This window comes from Sinocyclocheilus anshuiensis, unplaced genomic scaffold (genome assembly GCF_001515605.1).
Source record: "Sinocyclocheilus anshuiensis isolate Anshui unplaced genomic scaffold, SAMN03320099.WGS_v1.1 scaffold274, whole genome shotgun sequence".
NCBI classification, from domain to species: Eukaryota; Metazoa; Chordata; class Actinopteri; order Cypriniformes; family Cyprinidae; genus Sinocyclocheilus; species Sinocyclocheilus anshuiensis.
The window spans coordinates 2,091,969-2,114,391 of record NW_015547698.1 but is presented as its reverse complement, the minus strand read 5'-3'; the positions used below and the strand labels follow the sequence as shown (position 1 = coordinate 2,114,391).

At 38.3% G+C, this 22,423-nt stretch overlaps 3 protein-coding genes across 6 annotated transcripts; 1 reads left to right on the top strand and 2 right to left on the bottom strand.

Moving 5' to 3' along the window:
• Window positions 1-374: 374 nt before the first annotated feature.
• LOC107703833 (protein FAM161A-like) lies at window positions 375-6,414 on the bottom strand. 2 transcript variants are annotated; one of them, XM_016506588.1, is made up of 6 exons: window positions 5,931-6,414; window positions 4,019-5,251; window positions 3,239-3,406; window positions 2,754-2,901; window positions 2,482-2,639; window positions 375-770 (listed from the first exon to the last, which is right to left on the bottom strand). In XM_016506588.1, the coding sequence occupies exons 1-6, from the start codon at window positions 6,254-6,256 to the stop codon at window positions 419-421; spliced, it is 2,385 nt and encodes a 794-aa protein (XP_016362074.1). In that variant the 5' UTR covers window positions 6,257-6,414; the 3' UTR covers window positions 375-418. The 2 variants fall into 2 exon arrangements, with proteins under 2 accessions (XP_016362074.1, XP_016362075.1); XM_016506589.1 differs by having other exon boundaries at window positions 2,754-2,853.
• Window positions 6,415-8,581: 2,167 nt separating this feature from the next.
• LOC107703711 (T-complex protein 1 subunit delta-like) lies at window positions 8,582-14,807 on the bottom strand. Its single transcript, XM_016506426.1, has 13 exons — window positions 14,699-14,807; window positions 14,616-14,623; window positions 13,801-13,890; window positions 13,358-13,466; window positions 12,547-12,811; window positions 12,307-12,439; window positions 12,068-12,207; window positions 10,844-10,940; window positions 10,584-10,694; window positions 10,243-10,373; window positions 9,030-9,264; window positions 8,824-8,937; window positions 8,582-8,722 (listed from the first exon to the last, which is right to left on the bottom strand). The coding sequence occupies exons 1-13, from the start codon at window positions 14,805-14,807 to the stop codon at window positions 8,708-8,710; spliced, it is 1,557 nt and encodes a 518-aa protein (XP_016361912.1). The 3' UTR covers window positions 8,582-8,707.
• Window positions 14,424-21,900, top strand: LOC107703834 (putative tRNA pseudouridine synthase Pus10). 3 transcript variants are annotated; one of them, XM_016506591.1, is made up of 19 exons: window positions 14,699-15,163; window positions 15,220-15,250; window positions 16,872-17,000; window positions 17,078-17,299; window positions 17,378-17,464; window positions 18,067-18,101; window positions 18,181-18,292; window positions 18,365-18,426; window positions 18,666-18,711; window positions 18,827-18,891; window positions 18,968-19,053; window positions 19,468-19,593; window positions 19,751-19,807; window positions 19,944-20,020; window positions 20,756-20,811; window positions 20,907-21,024; window positions 21,100-21,242; window positions 21,538-21,637; window positions 21,741-21,900. In XM_016506591.1, exons 3-19 carry the CDS (start codon window positions 16,875-16,877, stop codon window positions 21,777-21,779), a joined length of 1,557 nt encoding a protein of 518 aa, XP_016362077.1. In that variant the 5' UTR covers window positions 14,699-15,163; window positions 15,220-15,250; window positions 16,872-16,874; the 3' UTR covers window positions 21,780-21,900. The 3 variants fall into 3 exon arrangements, with proteins under 3 accessions (XP_016362078.1, XP_016362077.1, XP_016362076.1); XM_016506592.1 differs by lacking the exons at window positions 14,699-15,163; window positions 15,220-15,250 and adding an exon at window positions 14,424-14,446 and having other exon boundaries at window positions 16,874-17,000; XM_016506590.1 differs by having other exon boundaries at window positions 14,699-15,273; window positions 16,874-17,000.
• The last annotated feature ends 523 nt before the right edge of the window (window positions 21,901-22,423 follow it).

Genomic DNA, 22,423 nt, shown 5'->3' with positions numbered 1-22,423 from the left:
GTCCCTTTGGCCTTCATCTGGACAACCTCCTGTCGCAGGGTTTCAGTCACCTCAGAGCGGCCCGCCATCTTGCAATCTCAGTGAAAATAAGAGGAATGCTGCCAGTTAAATAGGGTTTGTCATATAATTAAGGAAATTAGCAGATTAACACCAATAACTTGGAGGTATCTGTAAGTGTTCTCTAATTTTGATCAGAGTTATTTTTCAAATATCTCATTTAAGTTTTTTATACTGAGCTTCAGAATACAATTAATTTATGAAATATGCTTAAAAAACTGCCCTTCTACTCCTGTTAGGATAACTTCATATAGGACTAAGCAGTGACCTTGAAATTTAGGAAATTGTAGGTTGTTCTCTAATTTTGATCTCCATTGTCCTCTCTTCACTTTTCGGATCTTTCCAATTTTCTGTCACTTAACTAATTAACACTACCTGTTCTGCTCCTGTCGCTATGGTGACTGTTGTTACTTTTACTACCTCTGCTGCTCTGGCTGTGCTTACTGCTGAGGTCATCATTTTTATAACGGTCATCCTGTTCATCATCATCATCATCATCATCATCAAAATTCAGTTCGTCATGAAATGAGTGTCCTTCACCATTGGCCTTTTCCTCATCAGTGTCATGACATTCATTGTGTCTGTCATCCTCATCTCTGTCCATGTGTCCTGCCTCCATGTCATGGTCATACTCCTCATAATCATCTGCATAGTCATCGAGAAGGGAATCCTGCAAGTCTGGAAATTCCTCATGGTCTTCATTTCTGTTTTTACTATAAAAGAATGAATGAAAACAATTCTGAGACGCTGAGAAAAATAAATATGGTTTTAAATGTGCAAAATTAGCAGTATTTTAATTTTTGGGTGAAGTGTTTCTTTGAATACACTTCTCAATCAATGTAAACTCGAGGATAGGTGCATGGGAACAAAATCAAACAAAAAGTTGAATCAAAAATAAGTAACGAACCCCGCACACTATCAATACTTGCTCATTCTTAAACTTTATTAAACGCAACCTTTCGGTCCACTGACCTTCATCAGGCAAATGTATAGAATTAAAAACAAGACATAATTATATACTTTCACAATCAATGAGTATAATTGACAATCACATGTGGACTAATTACAAACACATACGTAATAGATACCAATGGCTCAAGTATACAATAGAAGACACTTTACAACATCCCCAATGAAAAAGATATCATTATTCACATACAAAAATAATTATGTGTATAAAATCACAATAGGTTATCAGAAACCGCACATCTTAACAAGGTTTTAATATCATCCCCTTGTTTTTAATCACACTGTTACTTAGATATACAGCAAACACACTTTACAACATAATATTAAATAATGCCTCATCATTTAACCCTAAGGGTGATAAAGTTTGCAAAGTTAAGAAGTTTCAATTCCCAAGAAACGTAGAGCAGACACGTCATGATTAAAATAAATTAAATGTGCAGCAACTGGATATGACTTATCCTTTCTCCTATAGAGCTCTTGTGTTCAGTGATCCTTTGTTTTAATTGTCGAGATGTTTTTCCCACATAGCAAAGTCCACATGGACATCAAATAAGGTATACAACATGGGTTGAAGCACACGTGATCACAGAGTTCATTTTATATTTTTTACCTGTTCTTGGATGACAAAAAACAGACGTTTTAAATGTATTGTTACACTGTGCACAATTGCCACAATGACAATTTCCCTTCTGTATAGGACTCAATAAGGTTTGGGATATAGGAGGAGCGGCTCTTTGAAAGCAGGCGTGTGTCACGCTAAGTGTCACAATATATATATATACAGTATATATATATATATATATATATATATATATATACTGTATACCTTCTGTATAGGACTCAATAAGGTTTGGGATCTAGGAGGAGCGGCACTTTGAAAGCAGGCGTGCACCAAAAAATCCCTCAAATTTCTGGAACGTTTATATACAATCATCGGTGGATGTTGGAAAAGGTGATTCAACTCAGGATCCGAAGACAGCAAATGCCAATGTTTCTTAAAAATATTTCTAATCTGGTAAGATGTAGATGAATAAGTAGTAATAAAAATAAACGATTATTTTTTTTGTACGTTTTGTCCTTTTATTTAACAACTCTGTACGTGTTTTTTGAAGCGCGGTGTCAGAAGCATCATCAACCCATTTCGAGGGATATCCTCTATCCAAAAATTTCTTTTTCATAATCCCAGACTTTTCAATAAAATCTGAATCTGAATGACAATTGTAATTAGTCCACATGATTGTCAATTATACTCATTGATTGTGAAAGTATATAATTATGTCTTGTTTTTAATTCTATACATTTGCCTGATGAAGGTCAGTGGACCGAAACGTTGCGTTTAATAAAGTTCAAGAATGAGCAAGTATTGATAGTGTGCGGGTTCGTTACTTATTTTTGAATGCACTTCTAAAATGTCTTTAAAATGCATCAGAACAAAATGTATGTTGGCTCTTATACCTGTATGTGGGTGGAGTTTGGCTGCCGGAGTGGGCGGGGCTTGGAGTATGTCTGTGTTTCAAGTCTTTAGGAGCTTTACTGCTGATAAAGGATTCACTCAGACCACATCCATGCAAAGTGGCAGAGTAGAGCTTTTCTGCTGCTCTCTTAGCATTCATCTAAGAAAGAGAGAACTTTGCATTATCATCACCATGAACATTTCTAGTAGAGTAATATTAATATTGTAAAAAATAATATTGCAAAATTAAAAATTAAAATAGATAAAAACTCACCTGTGCTACCTGTTCCAGTAACAGAGGTCTTCCCTTCACTCTTTCCTGGATTTCTCTCATCTCCTCCTGGTACTCTCTTTGTCTCTGAAGATCTTGTTTCCTGTTCCCATGTGCACATATATATGAGATATATGCAAGAAATCTGCATCTGAATATGAAAATGTCTCCAATGTTTACAAAAACTTCTAAAAATAAAGGTTCCAAAAGGGAGTTTTCATAGGAAAGCAAAAGAAGAGCCATTTAGAAACACCTTAAAAACCTAGCAACACCCTAGAAACTAAACATGAATAAAGTGAAAACTAAAATAAAGTGTTATTTTTTTATTAACGTAAAGAAAATTTTAATAATCTAAGAACCTTTTGTGGAATGGAAAGTTTCTATGCATATCCATGGAAAAATTAATTGAACCATCAATTCCAATAAAGAACCTTTATTTTTAAGAGTGTAGTTTGAGAAATTCAAGAGCAGAGGCTCAATTGCTTTACCTGAAATCTTTTAGTTTGGACTGGCATGTCTGGGCCAGGGCCACATGCAGGTCATTCTCCTGGGCTCGCTTTGTGACCACTTTTTGTAGTCTCTTCTCTCTCTGTTTTTGCTTCTCCTTCCATTTCTCCTCCTCTTCTTCTGCCCGCTTTCTCTGCTCAAGAACCTTTCTACTCATAGGGGTAAAGAGCTGTTAGAACTGAACTTATGAAGGAGGGACTCCACTAATGGGATGACGCTACGGTAGGTGAGCCAGTAGGGACAGGGTTTGGGCACAATGGACAGATGCTGCCTTCAAGTCATGTCACAATGATCACATTTTTCAATATGAACACACATTAGTGCCACCATAATATTATAATTTCTAGTGTTTTTTTTTTTTGAGTGCCAAATTTTCGAGTATATTTAAGAGTGTAATATACTATTTTTAATTCAGCCTTTGTACTAGAGTTAAAAACATTCTTTGTCAGGTAGTGCTAAGGAGAAATAAATATGAATTTACTTAACACTTCCATTTCATTTTGACTGAAATATCTTGAATTCATTGCTGAACTCATAAGTATGAACCTCCCACAAGGACTTGGAGGCAGCAAGAGGATTCAGGAGCATCGACAACATACCCAGTAAAGTCTTTCACTGTTGATGGGGTTATTAATAGGAGACACAGTGGCAGGGAAATTCCCATTCCTGCTTTGGAATTCCAAAAAAACGGAGACACAGGACTTCACTTGGAAAGTTCTAGCGGGGTGAATATTTAAACCGGAGTTGGGCATCACAGTTACCTCATAGCTTCTTGGCGTTTCTTGGCTGCATCTGTGATTTTAGCAGACAAGCATTCCTGGCTTCCGGACAGAGAGGAGCAAAGGGATGACAAGGGCGTTCTGGGCGAGAGGGCAGGTGGGGTCATGAACGGCCAGCGGGACGGTTTTGGGCTCTTTATCTCTGCCTCGATATCTGCCATGATGCGTTCTTTGTGTGAGGAGATGTTAGCCGTGCGCAGCTGGAAGGGTTCACATGCCGCCACAGGCCGTACTTCTCTGTGCTTCGCCAGCTGCTTCCGAAATGTCCTGTAGCTGGCGTTGAAGTCTGGAAGTTCGGCGTTGATTTTGGGTCGGTGTGTATGCTCGTCATCCTGGGCGGCTTTCTGCACCTGTTTTTCGCTGAGATGCCGTGCAAGCATGCTAGGAGGCATGGATGCACTATGAAGCAACTCTCTTGCCCGCATCTGCATCTTGATGGCCCTGTAGAGCTCCTCATCCTTCTGCTGCTCACCCGACGCTGCCTCCTTCACCACCCGTGGGACGGGTTTGGCCTTGAACGGGCATTTCCTCCACTCTTCTTCCTCTCTGTTGTGTTTGAGCATTTGCTCGCGGAGCTTGGCCTCCTTCTGCTCTTTCTTCAGCCGTTCGCGCTCCAGGAAGCTGAAGGGTCTTTGCAAGGTGTGGAGACGCTGCTGCTCCATCTCCCGATGAAGTCGTCGGTGCTCCTGCAGCTCCTCGTACAGCAGGAGGCGCACATGCGCAGGCACCGGACTGGCGTGGAACTTCCTCTGGCACTCAGTGAGCTCCTCCACCTGGCGTCGGAGATCCGCGTTCTCTTGTTCGATCTCCAAACGTGATTTTATACCCTTCTTTCGCCGTTCCGCCTCACGAAGTGTCATGTGGAAAGGCTTGGGGACTGTTACTCTCGGATGCCAACCCTCGCCTACATTTTGCTTGCGTTTTTTTAGCCGTTGACCCCTGATCCTACCTTTGGGTTTGCTAGCGGCCTGGCAGTCAGCAGGCAAGCTCTGCAGTGAGGATGAAAACGGGTGCCATTGATGCGGAGAAAGCTTATTCACACTGAATTCCTGCCACATGCTCTTGATGAGCTCTTTGGGTGAGATAAGAAGGCCTTTCTCGGTGTTGCATTCTTCATCAGACAGGTCAGAAAGATCTGAAGTCCACCGCAGCTCCAGAGCAGACCGGGCTTTTTTCAGATTGCTGGTTATCACTGGACTCCTTCCTTGTGGGGAACTATTTAACAATAATAACAATAATAAAGTTAATAATATTTTCATTTCCATTTACTTCATTTCCATACACTTGTTCATAAGTTTGGGGTCAGTAAGATTTTTATTTGAAAAATTAATACTTTTATTCAGCGAGGATGCATAAAATTGATCAAAAGTGACAGTAAAGATATTTATAATGTTATAAATATTTCTATTTTAAACAAATGCTGTTCTTTTGAACTTTCTATCAATCAAAGAATTCCAGAAAAAAAATTATCACAGCTTCCACAAAAAATATGAAGTAGCACAAATGTCTTCAACATTGATGATAATAATCAGAAATGTTTCTTGAGCAGCAAATCAGCATATTAGAATGATTTCTGAAGGACCGTGTGACACTGAAGACTGGAGTAATGATGCTGAAAATTCAGCTCTGCCATCAAAGGAATAAATTACATTTTAAAATATATTAAAATAGAAAAGAGTTATTTAATATGTAATAATATTTCGCAATATTACTGTTTTTACTGTATTTTTTATTTGTACCCTTGGTGAAAATAAGAGACATCTTTCACAAACTTTTAAACATGTGCATACCTAGATTAATTCCAGTTTATAAAAGCTAACAACAACAACAAATGCGTTGGTTAAAAATGTTTGTTTTAGTTTTGAAAAATAACTATTGTTATGTATAAACTCACAGATTGGTCCGATCAGTGTTGTCCGCAGCGCTCACCCCTTTGAGGTCCAGTTTCTTGCGATACATGAGTTCGAGTTCAGCCATGGTTTGGAGATGAGCCTTCTTCAGCTGCTCTATCTTACGGTAGTACTCTTGGTTTGAAAAGTAGAACTCCCTGAGATCGATGTGATCGCCTGTCACCGGATAGTCTTTGATCAGCAGTGCATTGCTGTCTTTAGCAGGAGGGTCATCAGTCGCCAGCTCAGGTCCATGGGTCATACTCCATCTATGAAGATACACACAGTGAGAACAGGCTGATTTGCTTAGATACTTTTCACTGTAATCCATAGGTTAAGATACTTAATCAGTACAATTCTTTGAGATTTTGATGCATTGATTGACCAAAAAAATAAACAATTCGAGGAATGTTGGTTGAAAGCCCAGTGCTTTCATACATCACATTCTTTTTTTTTTGGTCTGGAAAACAGAGGTGTGCGCGTTCAGTAGTTGTGTGCAACACAAGATGAGTCTCTCTGTGTGTAAACTGTTAATCTGCAGGTCTGTCAGCTTTAGGGCCAGATGGCAGATTGTGTTCTTCTTCATTCATACACGAGATTGTCTCACGGTTCTTCACCGTACTCGACATGAAACCAACACTATATTACACACACATTTATGCAGCTAAATGAGGATATGTATTGCACATGTTTTGCAGATTTATGAATAATTGTAACTTTTGAGGTTAATTTAGCTATATTTAGCATACCGACGTAAACACATTCACAACCACAACCACAGAAGCCTACTGATTTACTTAGAAATTATGATAACATGACTCAAGAACAGGGTTTCATCATGTCAGACCATTAGAGTTAGAAGGTTCATCTTTCCACTTCATCATTAGTGAGCTGTTTAACCACCTCCAGTCTATTACTCAACTATTGTTTTTAATTTAGTGTCTTCAAAACATGTTTAAAGTCCAAACAACTTGTCAGACATATTGACTGAAAACCGCTTTAATTAACGTCTTTGTAATATACAGGTGAGTGTGAACCCATCAATAATCTTATAAAGGACTTTCGCTTGATCGTTTAAGCAACGAGAAAAGCAGTTTATTAGCTTTCTGTCACCTCTTCTTCATAAAGCCTGTTGTCCGTGTTGTCCCTCTCATACTGAGCTAACGGGACTTTAGTGCGAGGGTCCACTGGCGTCTTCAGACAGGAGGTAACCAGGACATTAGTGCAGTGAGACTTCTTCATATCCGTCTCTCTTACCAGATGTTGAATACAAAAGAAGATATTTTGAAGATTGCTGGTAATCAAACAGTTAGTGGTTGCCATTGACTTCCATAGTAGGAAAAAAAATACTATGGAAGTCAATGGCAACCACCAACTGTTTGATTACCAGCAATCTTCAAAATATCTTCTTTTGTGTTCAACATAAGAAAGCAACTCATACAGGTTTGGAACAACATGAGGGGGAGTAAATGATGACAGAATTTTCATTTTTGGGTGAACTATCCCTTTATGAGCAGTGAGGGATATGTTGGAATTTTATGTCTATTTACATAAAAAGAAGATGGTATTTTTTATGACTACAGTACAAATTGATGTTCAAATTCATTACATTTAAAAAAAATAAAAAATTAATCTAGCTAGTTTTAAAACATAAATGTGGTAATTCCGGCCTGTTCCACTGCAAAGGTCTCGACTTCACAACAAAATTCAACAAAATCATAAAATAAAGTCAATTCTGACTATATTTATTGTAGAAAGGGAATAAATAAAAATTGTTCAATAAGCAAAACTTAATCAGATGTGGCCTAAAACATTCGCATGGCATTTTGTTTCCCATGACTTCCCCTCCATTATTATTATTATTATTATTAATTATACGACTATTTAAACTTAAAAAGGAAAAAAAGAAATCAGATGGTATTTTCCATGACTAGCGTACAAACTGATTTCCAATTATGTTAAAATAAATACATATTAAAAATAAATATAATTAAATGTATAAATATCACACCCAAATATGGTAATTTTGGTATTTTCCACCTCCAATTATCTTGATTATCTGTATTCAACAAAATCATAAGAAAAAATAGAATTGGATCATCTTGATTCTGAAAAATAAAATAAAATAATAATAAAAAATAAATTAAACAGAATATTCCATAACACTGACACCCAGGACATTTACATAACATAATTTTATAAATGTTAACACAAATTGCAGCATTGTATTAACTGTAGCAGCTGCATTCATCAACCCTGATGCAACAGTAAGTTATTTAAAAAAAAAATAAAAATAATTCTTTGATCTATATGGAAAATACAAGTTTATTGCTCGACTTAATTTAGGCAAAAACTGACCCCGTTTCCCATTCTGGTGTATTATTTTTTTATACTACATTTTTTTTTCCATCATAAAAATGCAAAACTTGGTTTTAAGTCAAAAGGCTGTTGATTACAAGTGAAAATTGTCAGATCTTGATTTCATACTTTCTCAGGCCTTAGAGCAGAGCCCTGTCTCTGATCGGATAAGACTATTAACTAACAAGATTAAACTTACTGACATGCAGTAATGCACTGACCACGACAACCACCATGTATATAAATTAATACATTGGCCACATACTGTATATCAAAGACAAATAACAACAGACAAGAGTTACTGTGCCAAAAAACAAAGTTTAATTAAATTACTCCAGGTAACAGCAACAGACAGCGACAGATTATTTGGTCTTATCAGGGTGCTAGCATGGGGTTGGATCTTCTTTCACTAATCACATTCACTTTATCGCGTGTTCACCTGCAGAAGAAATGAGCCATTAATGCTTGTGCATTTACAGACAACATCAGTGCTAATTCCAGGGTCCTTTAAATACTCATTAGACATAGCAAATCACTCACAAGATCATCAATCTTGAGGATGCTGCGGACCGTTTCCGTGGCGAAGGTGAGTGCACTGATGGAGACCAGCAGAGGCTGAACTACCAGCTCCTCCAGGATGTTAGAGATCCCACCCTGAGAGACCAAAAGACATGTTAAACGCTCATTTTTTTTAGGGGTTTTGTCAGTAGGCAGGACTATTGAGAACTATTTGTTGAAAGGCACACCTTGCGGACATTAATCCCAGCCGTCTTTTCTCCCTGTGCGTGTCTGTTGCGCAGCTCCGTGACTGTAGAGATGGGATTAAGACCAGCGTTCTCTGCCAGAGTTGAGGGAATGACCTCCAGGGCATCGGCGTACGCACGCACACAGTAAGCCTCCATGCCGGCCAGACTGCGGGAATATTCTGCCAACCTCAGCGCCAGCTCAATCTCTGGTGCTCCGCCGCCAGCAATCAGAGCCCTGCAGACACACAGGAAGAGGATGAGTTAGCAAACAGCTTCTATTGACTAAGACCTGAAAAGTTTAAAGGTATAGTTAAAAAAAAAAAAAATTTATTTGCAGAAAATGTATTCACCCTCAGGCCATCCAAGATGTAATGGGAACAGATTTGAAGAAATGTAGCATTACATGGCTTGCTCAGCAATGGATCTTCTGCAGTGAATGGGTGTCGTCAGAATGAGAGTCCAAACAGCTAATAATAACATCACAATAATCCACAAGTAATCCTCACCACTCCAGATCATCAGTTAATGTCTTGTAAAGTGCAAAAATGCATGTTTGTAAGAAACATTGAGGCATTTTAACTTCAAACCATTTTGTTCTGGCTAAAAAATCCATAACCATAATCCACAACAACTCTTCCTCCAGTGAAAAAGTCCATCCCCTGTTGTCCTCTCACATTAAAATCCACCAACATATTTGTTTAAAGCTGTTTAAAAACATATTTGTTCAGACGAGATGACTTTTTCACTGGAGAAAACAATATTTTGGATAGAGAACTACTATTTTATCCAGAAACAACAGTTTAAAGTGGAAAACATCTTGATGGATTTATTTCTTACAAAAATACAGCTTTTGGCTTCATAAGATGTTAATTAATAGACTGGAATCATGTGGATTATTGTGATGTTTTTATCAGCTGTTTGGACTCTCATTCTGACGGCACCCATTCACTGCAGAGCATCCACTGGTGAGCAACTGATGTAATGCTACATTTCTCCAAATCTGTTTCCATGAAGGAAAAAAACACTCAACTGGATGGCCTGAGGGTGAGTACATTTTCAGCAAATTTTCATTTTTGGGTGAACTATTCCTTTAATGCAACATACTAAACCGTGCCAATGCTGGAAATAGTCAAATATCAGCTTATGCTAAATAAAAATTCTTATCCATGCAGAAATCCATATAATCACTGGAGTCTCTTGTAATCTTGGTTACCTCTTCTTGACCAGACAGCGGATGACGCAAAGGGCATCGTGGATGGATCGTTCTGCCTCCTCAATCACCAGTTTGTTGGAACCACGAACGACAATACTGACCGTCTTTCCTGGATTTACACATCCTGTGATCTACAAACACAAATCAATCACGGCTCTCATTTTCCAGCACGGACAGAATAAAAACATATGCATCACTGTGTCTGGAGAATCTGTCTATAAGTAAATGTTTAAGTAAAGAAAAAATTGTTAAATAATATTTCTCGCCCAGTATGCATGAGAAAAACAAAACACGTTAATTTGGAGATGCATGTAGATGCATCTAGGTTATAACAGGTTTACCTTCACTAGTTTGCCAGATCCATCCAGGTGAACCTCTTCAGCTAGCTCTGCTGTTCCCAGCATCTCTGGAGTGAACTGGTCAATATGAGCAATAGGTTTGGTGCCAAGGGTCTGATGGGACAGAAGAAAAATACTTGATAATTGTGACAGGCAATGCAGAATGTGCATTAGATATAAGACACAAACTTTACACGCATATGCATCCTCAAAAAAAAAAGCACTTAATAGTCCCATGACATTGCTGGATCTGCTGGTCATACCTTGCAGATGAATTCAATGTCCTCCCTCTCAATGTCTTTGACGACCATGATCTTCATCTTATTCAGGAAGTGAACGGCCAGATCACTCAGTGCATCTCTGAAAGACACGAGCAACCACAAACACCATGAGAACCTCTGACACTGATACATTTTATATTAATTTAATATATAAATGGAAACTATACAGATTAAAGTTGGTAATATATATATATCCTTTATTTTGTGGAAAACACAGTGATCAAAATTAGAGAGCAAATAATCACTGTTGCTCGAAAGAAGATTACAACTAATATTTTGGAGGGTTACAGCTGTCAGAAATTAGTAGGAAGTGTAGAGGCCCCTGCTTTGAGTGACTTCTTTAGTAACTGAAGTGGGTTTCTTAGCCATAACTTTGACGCTAAGGATTTTCCAAAGATTTTCAATCAGGTTTAGATCAGGACTCTGGGTCGGCCATTTAATTATTTCAGTGTTCATAGCTTCGAGGAACTGCTTTATCCGTTCTGCAGTGTGACGGGGGCATTGTCTTGCATGAAAATTGCAGGCTGATTGGGAAGGAACTGCATGCTGCTGAATGAGGTTCTGATAAACATTTGCATTCACCATGTATCTGTATAAGAGGCCCAAAAAACATCCCCCAAACCATGACACTTCCTCCTCCAGCTTTCACTGACTTCATTATGCACTCGGGCTTCAGTCTTTCCCCAGTTTGACACCGAACATGTTTCCCATCAGACCCAAATAAATTAAACTTACTCTAATTACTAAAGTGAACTTTGAACCAGTTCTCCTCTGTCCACACAACATGCTCCTCAGCAAAGGTGAGTCTAGCCTTTTGATTCTCTCTGCTGATGAGAGGCTTGGTCACTGCAGAGTGTGCTTTCAGTCCGACTTCTCTTAAACGTGCCGAGACAGATCCATACCCTGTTCAGCGCTGAACTGGCAAGCAATTCCAGCTGCAGTGCTGAACCGATTCTCCAGATTCGAGAGTCTCCGCGTTATCCTGTCCTCTCGTGCATTTGTCTTACGTGGACAACCAGCCTTTTTGCAGGACTTGAATGAAGTAAAGCTGCAATATTTGAGAAATCACAGATTTGGAATGACTAGCTTCTCTTGCAATGGCTGAAAGGGTCGTCCCTTTGGCCTTCTGTGTGTGTTATGTCCCCTTTAACATTTTTTTACATTTAGCAGTGACTGTGTCTTGACGTTCTGTGGTGATTTTTGTACCTCAGGATGGATTTCTGGATGAGCAACACAGTGCAGCCGGCCTTTTTAATCTGTTTGACCAGGTTGAGTATATAAGCTCTCTCCTCACGGAGCACACGGTCCATCTGAGCATAGTCCGACACCACAATCTGATTGTCCATCTGTCCCAACAAGAGCATCACACAAACCCATTAACTCAATGACTATGATCTTAACACAATGTCTGTTATTTTATTTCAGTTTTAAGCATGATCACATACATCAGTTTTGGGAGGGGACAGGCAAAACTGGATGAGGCCGATTTTGGCTTTCTCCACACGGGACACTCCAGTGTTCACCACCCTCTGAGTCAACACCAGACCATCCACCAGCTCACAGTCATCAATGGTCCCTCTGCAAACACAAACACATCAATAAATTTGCTTTTGCTAAGAGAAACTACTACTTTCTGCACCCTAATAACTGACTGAGCAATATTTAGATTCTATCCTGCATCTCACCCGAGTTTCTTGACGATGCGGATATTATGGAGATCAACGCTGGTGGCGGTGGCGGGATCGATGACCTTCATGACGGCGTCGACACTCATGGGCGCGAGCAGGCTGGAGTACTGGGACACCACCTTAGAGCAGAGCGAGGTGGTGGCGCTGTTCAGAAGGGTCTCTCTGTCACTGAGCTGAACTGGCTGACTGATGGACGTCAGGATCTCCACACCTTTATCTACGGCCTTCTGGAAAGACTCGGAAATAATGGTCGGGTGGATTCCTGGCAGGAAAAACAGACCAGAAAGATCATGCTAAATTTGATGTTATAAATAAATCACCACCATGACATATGAGGAATTATGTAAAAGTGTCAAAGGACACCCTAAATGGTTGAAAATGGCTGTGAAAGATCTGTTCACAGTACAGCATCAAATGATTTAATTACAGAATATGCTTAACCAATGCACGGCAAACCAGTACTGACATATTTAAATCTATTACAATTTAAAGGGATAGTTCACCCATAATTCCGTGATCATTTACTCACGCTCAAGTTGTTTCGAACCTCTATGAGTTACTTTCCTCTGTTGAACACAAAAAATTATTTCAAGAACGTGAGTAACCACACAGTTGACGGTAGCCATTAGCTTCGATAGTATGGAAAAAAATACTATGGAAGTCAATGGCTACCGTCAACAGTTTGATTACCAACATTCTTCAAATGGTGTACTTTTGTGTTCAACAGAAGAAACAAACTGTTTGAAACAAGTGGAGGTTAAGTAAATGATGACATGTTGTATAAAGATTTAATGTTACTAAAGCCTACCTTTCTGTAGCAGTTTAGCGCAGGCATCAAGAAGAGCTCCAGCAATCACCACCACTGATGTAGTGCCGTCACCAGCCTCAATATCCTGAGCTTTAGACAGCTCCACCATCTGAAACATCCCATAATACTCCAGACATGACCTCTGACATGCAATTCAATTCAAAATTGATTCTCAATGTGATGCACCACTCTCATAGTAGACTTCCGTTTTTTTATGTATTAATAATAAAACTTATTAACTAAAATTTAATTTTGAAATTTGTGAATCAATTCAAATGGGTAGATGATAGAACCACAATGCATCTGCAATGAAACAGGCAAGTCAAGCCATGGAGAAACCAAGTTCAAATTCAGGTAATCTGAACAATAACAAACTAAAACTTTCATTCAGCACATTCAGGATTATACAAATGGAGAAAAATTTTCCTGAATCAGTGATTTACCATTTTGGCCGCAGGATGCAGCACCTGCATCTGTTTGAGGATTGTGGCTCCATCATTAGTGATGGTGACATCGCCCTTTCCATCCTGAATCTGCAGAAAACAAATACTTTCACTCAGTGCACTGAAAACACACATCTACTGATATACAACCAAGTCAGGTTAAGCATAAAACGTTATATGATAAGATTTATATCAGGGAATCGTAAAAACAAACCATTTTATCTTTATATTTATATATATACACACACACACACTTTAGTATACACACACTTTATTAAACATTAAACATAAATAGAAGTTTGAAAAATTAAATATCACAACATGAAATGACATTTTATAACATGTGGGACATATATACATAAATATGACACATTATAACTAAAATCTAAATAATTCACAGAAATCAAGGTTAGCTAGTGATGATGTGTTTAACATGCAATGCCTGAATTTTATTTTTTATTAAATCTTCCAGAAAGAGTAAAGACTTTCTGTACTTAAAGAATGGAACGTGTGTGATGCTCTTTTATTGCATTTTACGAAAATCATATTTTGACTATATTTAATCTATTTATGCATTTCTTCTTGTGTTCATGACTGTGTATGTCACGTGTTGTCATAAAGAAGACCACACCTTATCAGTACGCAAGTGAGTGTGCATTTTGATTATGAGGAACATAACAGGTCATAGCTTCATATTTATTCCTCATCTAATGCTTGTAAACACGGCCATATTTGCAGAAATGAAACAAATGTGTGCAGATACTGTCATGTTTATAACGGAATCGGACTTTTTTTGACTCGTGCTTCCACTATACGTCATGGGCTGCAACAATACAATAAAACAAAACAAACCCGTCAGTGTTTACACTCTTTTAATGTGAATATACAGATCTCTCACCTTTCCCGGCGTTGATGTTGCTGTAGCGGATCTGGGCGGGTTTGTCCCGGTCCACATACGCGCCTCTTTTGTTTTTAAACCCGTTTGCAGCCGCTACGCCTTCAGGCATGATGGCTAATATTTACGTTATGCTGTTCCTCAGAAATCACAGACGGAGATGGACGTTGCCCGGTCTCTCTAAGCCGTCGGCGCGGTTCGGATGGGTTCAGATAACGTTCGGATCGGATGCTCCAAACAGAACCTTCCAGAATAATCCTTCGGTTGCGACGGTAACAGAGAAAGGACCGCGAGCGTGACAGTGCGGCGCGTGAGGATGACGTTAGGGGTGTCTTAAAACATGCCCGGTGTAAGGAAATGTGTTATAGTGGGTCAGCGACGCCCTCTTATACATATATGTCAGAGTATGTTGTGCTAAATGAGTTATTATATATAATTCACGCAGGTTCTGTGCTTTAGGATACATGAGTTAAATATAAAGTTTGCTATAGAGTGAGACAGTGAGCTGTGTGTTCATAAACAGCGCTTCTCTGTCTCTCGCTGCGGTTTGACTGAAGAATCGATGCGGTCCCGTGAAGGTAAGCTGGATAATTACTATGTTTAGAGAGAGCTCGTTCAACAAATCAGGTGCCATTTGTGTTTCTCATATGAATAATGTGTGATGAACTCACGCAGCTGTTCTGATGTGTTAATATAGAGATTTTTCTTGAAGGTTTTAATAAAAATCCGAACTATTTTGTGCTTTTCTGATCTCATGATGATGCTTTTTAAACTGTCGTCCCCATCTCCGTGCTTTCAGCTTCTTCTTTACGTATTAACAAATATGCACATTTTAATCAAAGCATCATAAATGAGAATTAAAACTCGGTAACCATGTATGCATGCATATTTGTCATTTTAACTGAACTAAGGACTGGTGGTGGTGCTTAAAGGGGTCATATGATGCGATTTCAATTTTTCCTTTCTCTTTGGAGTGTTACAAGCTCTTGGTGCATAACGAAGATCTGTAAAGTTGCAAAGACTAAAGTCTCAAATCCAAAGAGCTATTCTTTATAAAAGTTAAGAGTCAGCCACACCTACCTAAAACGGCTCGTTCTAACACGCCCCCACATATCTACCTCACTATGTGGGAAGATTTGCATAACGCCGCCCAAATGTTCACGCAAAGAAAGAAGGTGTAACTTTTATTCTCGCTGTAGTATTGTTGCTGCCGCCGCCATGTCGTGAAGGTGCTGTGTGCTTCGTTGTGAAAGCGAAACTACTTTGTTTGGTCTTCCAAAAGTGGACGATATCCGCTTCGTCATGCCTAGAGCCTAGAGCTGATCAGGTCGTTCAATGTTAAAAAAAAAAAAAAGAAAAAGAAAAAAAAAATACTGATAAGGTAATAATACTACTACAATATCTACTACCAATAACAATATAAAACGCGCTAAGGATTAATGAGCTGCTGGGTTCATGAATATTAGTCACGTTGTCTGCTCTGACATAAAACATGTCTGTCTCAAAATTAAATAAAACCACTTCTCATAAAGAAACAAGAACATGGTCCTCCTTTCAATGGTTATATAATATGCATTCTTTATAACAACTTGCATACAAAATCATTCTTTCAAGTAGACATATTTATTTACATAAATTAAATTTAGATGAAGACCTATTAGGGCTACTAATGCGATTCAGTCAAGAGCAGTGAGTGATTTCAAGAACTTCTTTATGCATTGTTTACATTTTTGGATTGCATTTAGAGTGCTTTGCAAAATAAATAATAATAAAAAACATTCCATTTTATTGGCATAATGACTTTTTATAACATTTAATAGTATGTTAAAGTTATGCAATTTCATGTTGCATAACTTTAAACTACACAATTTTTAAAATATGATTCTCATTTAAAAAGTTGTTCGTAATTAAAAACAAAATCATTTTAATAACACATATGTCAATGCATGGGAATACAAAATAACATTTTATTGATTTAAAAAAAACTATTTTTAGATTTTAGTTGGCAGAATGCATTATTTAAAAAACAAGTTGATGTTGTGTCTTCGGTTTTGCATCCTATATGAACTAATCTAAAAATTGTGTCATCTTATCATTAAATCTTGTGATATTTATTTAGGACAAATTGCATAACATTTAATGATATATTTTACCTTTATTCTCTTTTTTTCTCATCAGTATGTTGTCCTTCAAAGAGAAAGACCGGCCCATCGTCAGAAAGCTGCTGTGCGCCGGCTGCTGTGTGAGATGCGTTCTGCGCTTCTGCTGTGTGGGAACCTGCTCTGCTTACAGACGATCCTATGAGGTCTCCCATGATCCTGAAAATCACCTGGCTTTTCACCTGTGTTTGTATATGTCAATAATGAACTTTCCTGTTTGTAGGACATACACAAAGAGCTTCTGGCCTTCATCAGTGAGGAAAGCAGCCCTCAGCCCCACGATGCCTCTGGTGAGGAGAAAACCGACGAGCCGACGAATAAACGCTTGAGAATAGATGAGGGCAGCACGGAGGGCTCCGTTACAGCAGCGCAGACGGACTCAGACATTTGTCCCGTCTGTTTAGGAGTCCTGCAGGACTTCTGTGAACCCACCTTCGCCAAACAGGTACGTTTATTCAAATGAAAGGCTGATCTGTATTCTGCTGCTGTGCGAACGTCGCTTATGGATTTTATTAATGTGCAGGTGTCAGATGCTGTGAAAAACCAACAGTATGAGTTTGACAGTCTGGTGCTGACCGTTTCTCTTCCCGCTCAGCTGTCCGTCAGAGAGGTGAGTCCTGCCAGCAAGCCGCCCTATTGCTGAATAAAATACAAAAATTGTTTCTTACTAATTTTAGGGTGCTGGTTACAAAAATAGTGCCTGTTTTGCTTAATCACATCACACTTTTACACAAAAAATGATGGATTTTCATCATTTTTTGCTTTCAGCAACTTATGCATTTTGCAACCCAGAATCTATGTCGTTAGTAGGGCTGATTTTATATTTACAATAAATATAAATATGTAATTAATAACAATTGTGCATATATAAAATATAGGATTGATATACATGTATAATTCTTAGTATTATTATATAAATAGTATAAATTTATAGAAATAATGTGTGTGTGTGTGTGTGTGTGAATTTACAATTTAAAATAACTTTTTTCTGTTTGAATATATTTTAAAATGTCTATTTTTTTATGCCTAATCCTGATTTATATATATATATATATATAATTAATTAATTTGAAAAATCTTTTTTATTGTGTGAAAAACAATAAAATAAGATAATATTAGGCCTTTTTTTTGCATTATTAGGCCTTTTTCAAGATGCATGGCTGTGTAATTATTTTGACGATAGAAAATGTGCTTCTCTGTGCATTTCCACAGCATTCCTGCTGGTTGCATGTCAAAAAGGAGATCAGGTATGTAAGCAGCACATATTTCCCATCATCCCCCGCAGCGGGGGCATCCATATGAAGTCACATAATGCTGTGTTTCCAGGGAGAAGAGCATGTGTTTGGGTAAAGAAGATGTCATCCAGGTGAAGGATGCATTCAAGTGGGCCGTACAGGGAAAGATCGGACAGGAATTGGGAGCTGCTGTCTTGGCCAATGTGAGTGCTTCTTCTTGATTGGCTTTCTGAATAATTCGCTATTATTTGATCTCTTGGTTCTGTGATCCACAGAGTTCGTGTGAAGTGAGCGTCGGCTTTATGCATCCGGAAACAGAGGAGGACTGTCATTTCTTGTAAGTGGGTCTAAGACAAGAAGTGTTTGTTAAATCATTTTTCAGTAGCCTAAGTGGCTGAGCTTGACTAATGCAGTCAATACTACAACTACAAATTTTGGAAATGGACTTTTGTAAGTCATTTGGGGGCAAAAGTGTCTCATAAATGTGAAATGTAAATGCAAATTTACTTGTCTTGCCATCATGATGAGTCCAAATGATGTCACTTCCTGGTTAACACGCGTGTCCTCTTTGTACAGAGCAAACACCTGTCCGGACTGTTTCAAACCCACCAAAAACAAAGCGGTATGCTTTCCCATGTTTTGTTTCCAGTCCTCAATCCGTGTTCCTGACCTGTAAAATCAAAAGTGCCCTTTTTGGATATAACAGTAATGTACCTGTGTTCCTCTTTGTCTCTCAGTCCATCTTCACCAGGATGGCGGTGGTTAAGGCTCTGGAGAAGATCTCTGAAGAGAAGTTTAGCAGGTCAGTGTTTTCAATCTCCGGCTCACATGAGACTCAGTTTCTGGTCGTTCTCTTTCAATGTGTGTATTGTGTGCAGGCATTACCCATGTCCACCAAAGAAAACAAACACTAGATGTACAGCACTGGACACCACATGTCTCCACACGTCTGTCTTCATAGCAGGTACGGCTAAACACGTTACTATAAATCTTGTGAAATATCATTACAATTGAAAATAACTGTTTTCTATTTGAATCATTTTTTTAAATGTAATTTATTCCTGTGATCAAAGCTGAATTTTCAGCATCATTACTCCAGTCTTCAGTGTCACATGATCCATCAGAAATCATGAAGATATGCTGATTTGCTGCTCAAGAAACATTTCTGATAATTATCAATGTTAAAAACAGTTGTGCTGCTTCATATTTTTGTGGAAACCATAATGCATTATTTTAGGATTCTTTGATGAATAGAAAGTTCAAAAGAACAGCATTTGGTTGAAACAAATATTTTTAATGTTTGGTTAATTTTATGCATCCTTGCTAAATAAAAAAGAAACGTCTTACTGCCCCGTCTTTTGATCGTCTGTCTCTGCAGGTCGGTATAATAAGTTTTCGCGGGAGCTTCCGCAGACGCCGTGGGTGATCGATGGAGAGAGACGGATGGATGGATCAGTGGAGGAGCTGATCGCTGCTCCTCTCCTGTCCTCGTTCAGAGCCGACGGTAAGCTGTGTGTTGGACGCCCCAATCAAATTAGGATCCCAAATTGTACATGCTGTATATGTTATTTTCAGATGGTACTGCAAACTTCACAAAGATTGATTTCAGACATGCAAGACTTGCTGGTTGTTGAGTCTTTTTATGTGTCTCTTCCATGTAGGGTTTAACTTCTCATCTTCAGGACGAGAGGACGTGGACGTGAGGACTCTGGGAAATGGTAAAACACACAGACACTCTCAGAAACCGTATATCTCCGCACCCATTTGCCTTTGGTTCCTTTATATATTACAGTATTGAGGCTTGTGATGATGTGGTCATGTCATTGTCATAATGTTGTTTGTGTGGTTTCTCAGGTCGACCGTTCGCTGTGGAGCTGCTGAACCCCCATCGAGCCAAATTCAACAGAACCGAAATCAAACAACTACAGGAGGTACAAACGTTCACCCAGAAATAGAAAATGTTCTGAAAATGTGCTCACCCTCAGGCCATCCAAGTTATAGTTGAGTTTGTTTGTTGATGGGAACAGATTTGGAGAAATGTAGCATTCCATCACTTGCTCACCAGTGAATGGGTGCCATCAGAATGAGAGTCCAAACAGCTGATAAAAACATCACAATAATCCACACCACTCCAGTCCATCAATTCATGTCTGGTGAAGTGAGAAATGGTGAGTTTTTTGACATTAAATCGTTGCTTCTGGCTAAAACACGAGTCCTCTAAACATAATATTGCTTTCTCCATTGAAAAAAGTCATCTCGTCTGAATCAGGAGAGAAATCTGCACAGATCAAGCACCGTTTACAGGCCAAAACAGTTTTAAACGAATAAGTGGGTGGATTTTGATGTGAGAGGACAACAGAGGATGGACCTTTTCACTGGAGGAAGCGTTATTATGGATTATGGACTCGTATTTGGCCAGAAGTGACGATTTAAAGTTAAAATGCCTTAATGATGGCCTGAAAGGGGAGTGTTCATTTTTGAGTGAACTATTACTTTAATTGTCCGATGCACATTGCTCACAAAAAATATCAAGATCTTTTCCAAAACTGCAGGCTCTAATCTGATTGGCTGATTTCTGGGAATAAAGGTGCATATATTTTTTTATTATAGTATAACCGCAAACCTGCTAATGTGAATTTTGGCTCCTGTTTTTTCTTGTCCCGCAGACGATCAACCAGTCGTCTGACAAAATTAGAGTGCGAGACCTGCAGATTGTTACCAGGTGTGTGTGTGTTGCATTTAAGCACAAATATACATTGATCGTAAAAAGATCTATGCAAGAAACTGCATTTTTAAGGTGTGTGTTTGTTTCTCCAGAGAAGCCACGAGCCGCATGAAAGAGGGTGAAGAGGAGAAGACGAAAACCTACAGCGCCCTCATCTGGACGCAGAAAGCCATCGATAGCACTGATCTGGAATTCCTAGCAAATATCAAGGTCTTACTGGGCTTTCAGATCTATTTGAGCTGGACATGTGAGAAGAGACGTGCTGATGATTGTGTGTGTGTTTAGGATCTGAAGATCGCTCAGAAGACTCCACTGAGAGTCCTACATCGCCGGCCGCTGGCGGTCCGACCGAGACTCATCCACTCCATGAGCTCCATTTACCTGGACAGACACCACTTCACCTTAAAGCTGTGCACACAGGCCGGGACGTATCCTTACAAAATACTGTCAAACAGTAATAATGTGAAATATTTTTATAATTTAACATAACTGGTTTCTATTTGAGTATATATTAAAATGTAATTTATTCCTGTGATCAAAGCTGAATTTTCAGCATCATTACTCCAGTCTTCAGTGTCACATGATCTTCAGAAATCATTCTAATATGCTGATTTGATGCTCAAGAAACATTTCTGATTATTATCAGTGTTGAAAACAGTTGTGCTGCTTCATATGTTTGTGGAAATCGTTGCATTGGCTTCCCTTCACTTGCAAACACTGCAGTTATATTAAAGAGTTTGTGCACGGAGACTTCGGCCGCACGAAACCCAACCTCTGCGACCTCATGAAAACCAACGCTGATATTCTAGAGCTGGACGTCGAGGTGTGTTTTATTTAATATGTAATGTCAAGAACTGGTTTGGATGAATGATGGAAATGTTTAGAATGTCATCTGAAAAATTTCTCTTTCTGTGTGTGTGTTTCAGTCTGTAGACATCGACTGGCCTCCTGCTATTCCAGACTGACGTTCGGGATTTTGAGAGCAGTTTTTCTATGTATGTCAGGACTATATATTTCTGTTATACAATTCTTTGTTTATTTGGTTGAAGTAAAGCAAATTGCACTGAATGCATGTTCTTTAATAAAACAGCCTAATTTAGTTTTTCTTGTTAATGTCATGTTCCTCTAGTAACAGTCTAGCTAGTTTAGTTTGATATTTGATTTTCATAGAAAAAAAGGATTTATGGATTTTTTAAAACTGTATGTAGGTTTTAGGTTAAATCCTGCATATGTAATGAGATTGTAGTTATAGCAAAATCTAAACAAACCCATATTAAGGCATATGTTGAGGTTGAGGCAAAACAAATTTTTTAAAAGAATGAATTTTACTTGTAACATTCACGTTATATAAAATTTCTAAATGTTCTTAGTATTTTTAAATGGGTTACATTTAAATTAATTGTTACTTATTTTGGCTTTTCTTAAAAATATTAACTATTCGCTTTTAATAAAATTATATTGGACATAACTAAGTTAAGCTATATATATATATATATATACACACACATATATACATATACAGTGTGTATATATAAATATGTATATATTTAAACTATCACTCTACTATATATAGCTATAATAAATATAAATATATTTAGATTGATATATA

Coding starts and splice junctions, on each gene's coding strand:
- LOC107703833 (XM_016506588.1), bottom strand. CDS start 6,256: ATGGATTACAGTGAAAAGTATCTAAGCAAATCAGCCTGTTCTCACTGT. Junction 2,902..3,238: donor TCCAAACTAAAAGATTTCAG/GTAAAGCAATTG, acceptor TTTCATATTCAG/ATGCAGATTTCTTGCATATA. Junction 2,640..2,753: donor TACTGGAACAGGTAGCACAG/GTGAGTTTTTAT, acceptor TCTCTTTCTTAG/ATGAATGCTAAGAGAGCAGC.
- LOC107703834 (XM_016506592.1), top strand. CDS start 16,875: ATGTTGTCCTTCAAAGAGAAAGACCGGCCCATCGTCAGAAAGCTGCTG. Junction 17,465..18,066: donor CTCAGCTGTCCGTCAGAGAG/GTGAGTCCTGCC, acceptor GCATTTCCACAG/CATTCCTGCTGGTTGCATGT. Junction 18,892..18,967: donor TCTGAAGAGAAGTTTAGCAG/GTCAGTGTTTTC, acceptor TATTGTGTGCAG/GCATTACCCATGTCCACCAA.
- LOC107703711 (XM_016506426.1), bottom strand. CDS start 14,807: ATGCCTGAAGGCGTAGCGGCTGCAAACGGGTTTAAAAACAAAAGAGGC. Junction 12,440..12,546: donor CGCATCGTCAAGAAACTCGG/GTGAGATGCAGG, acceptor TTGTGTTTGCAG/AGGGACCATTGATGACTGTG. Junction 10,374..10,583: donor GATCTGGCAAACTAGTGAAG/GTAAACCTGTTA, acceptor TTGTGTTTGTAG/ATCACAGGATGTGTAAATCC.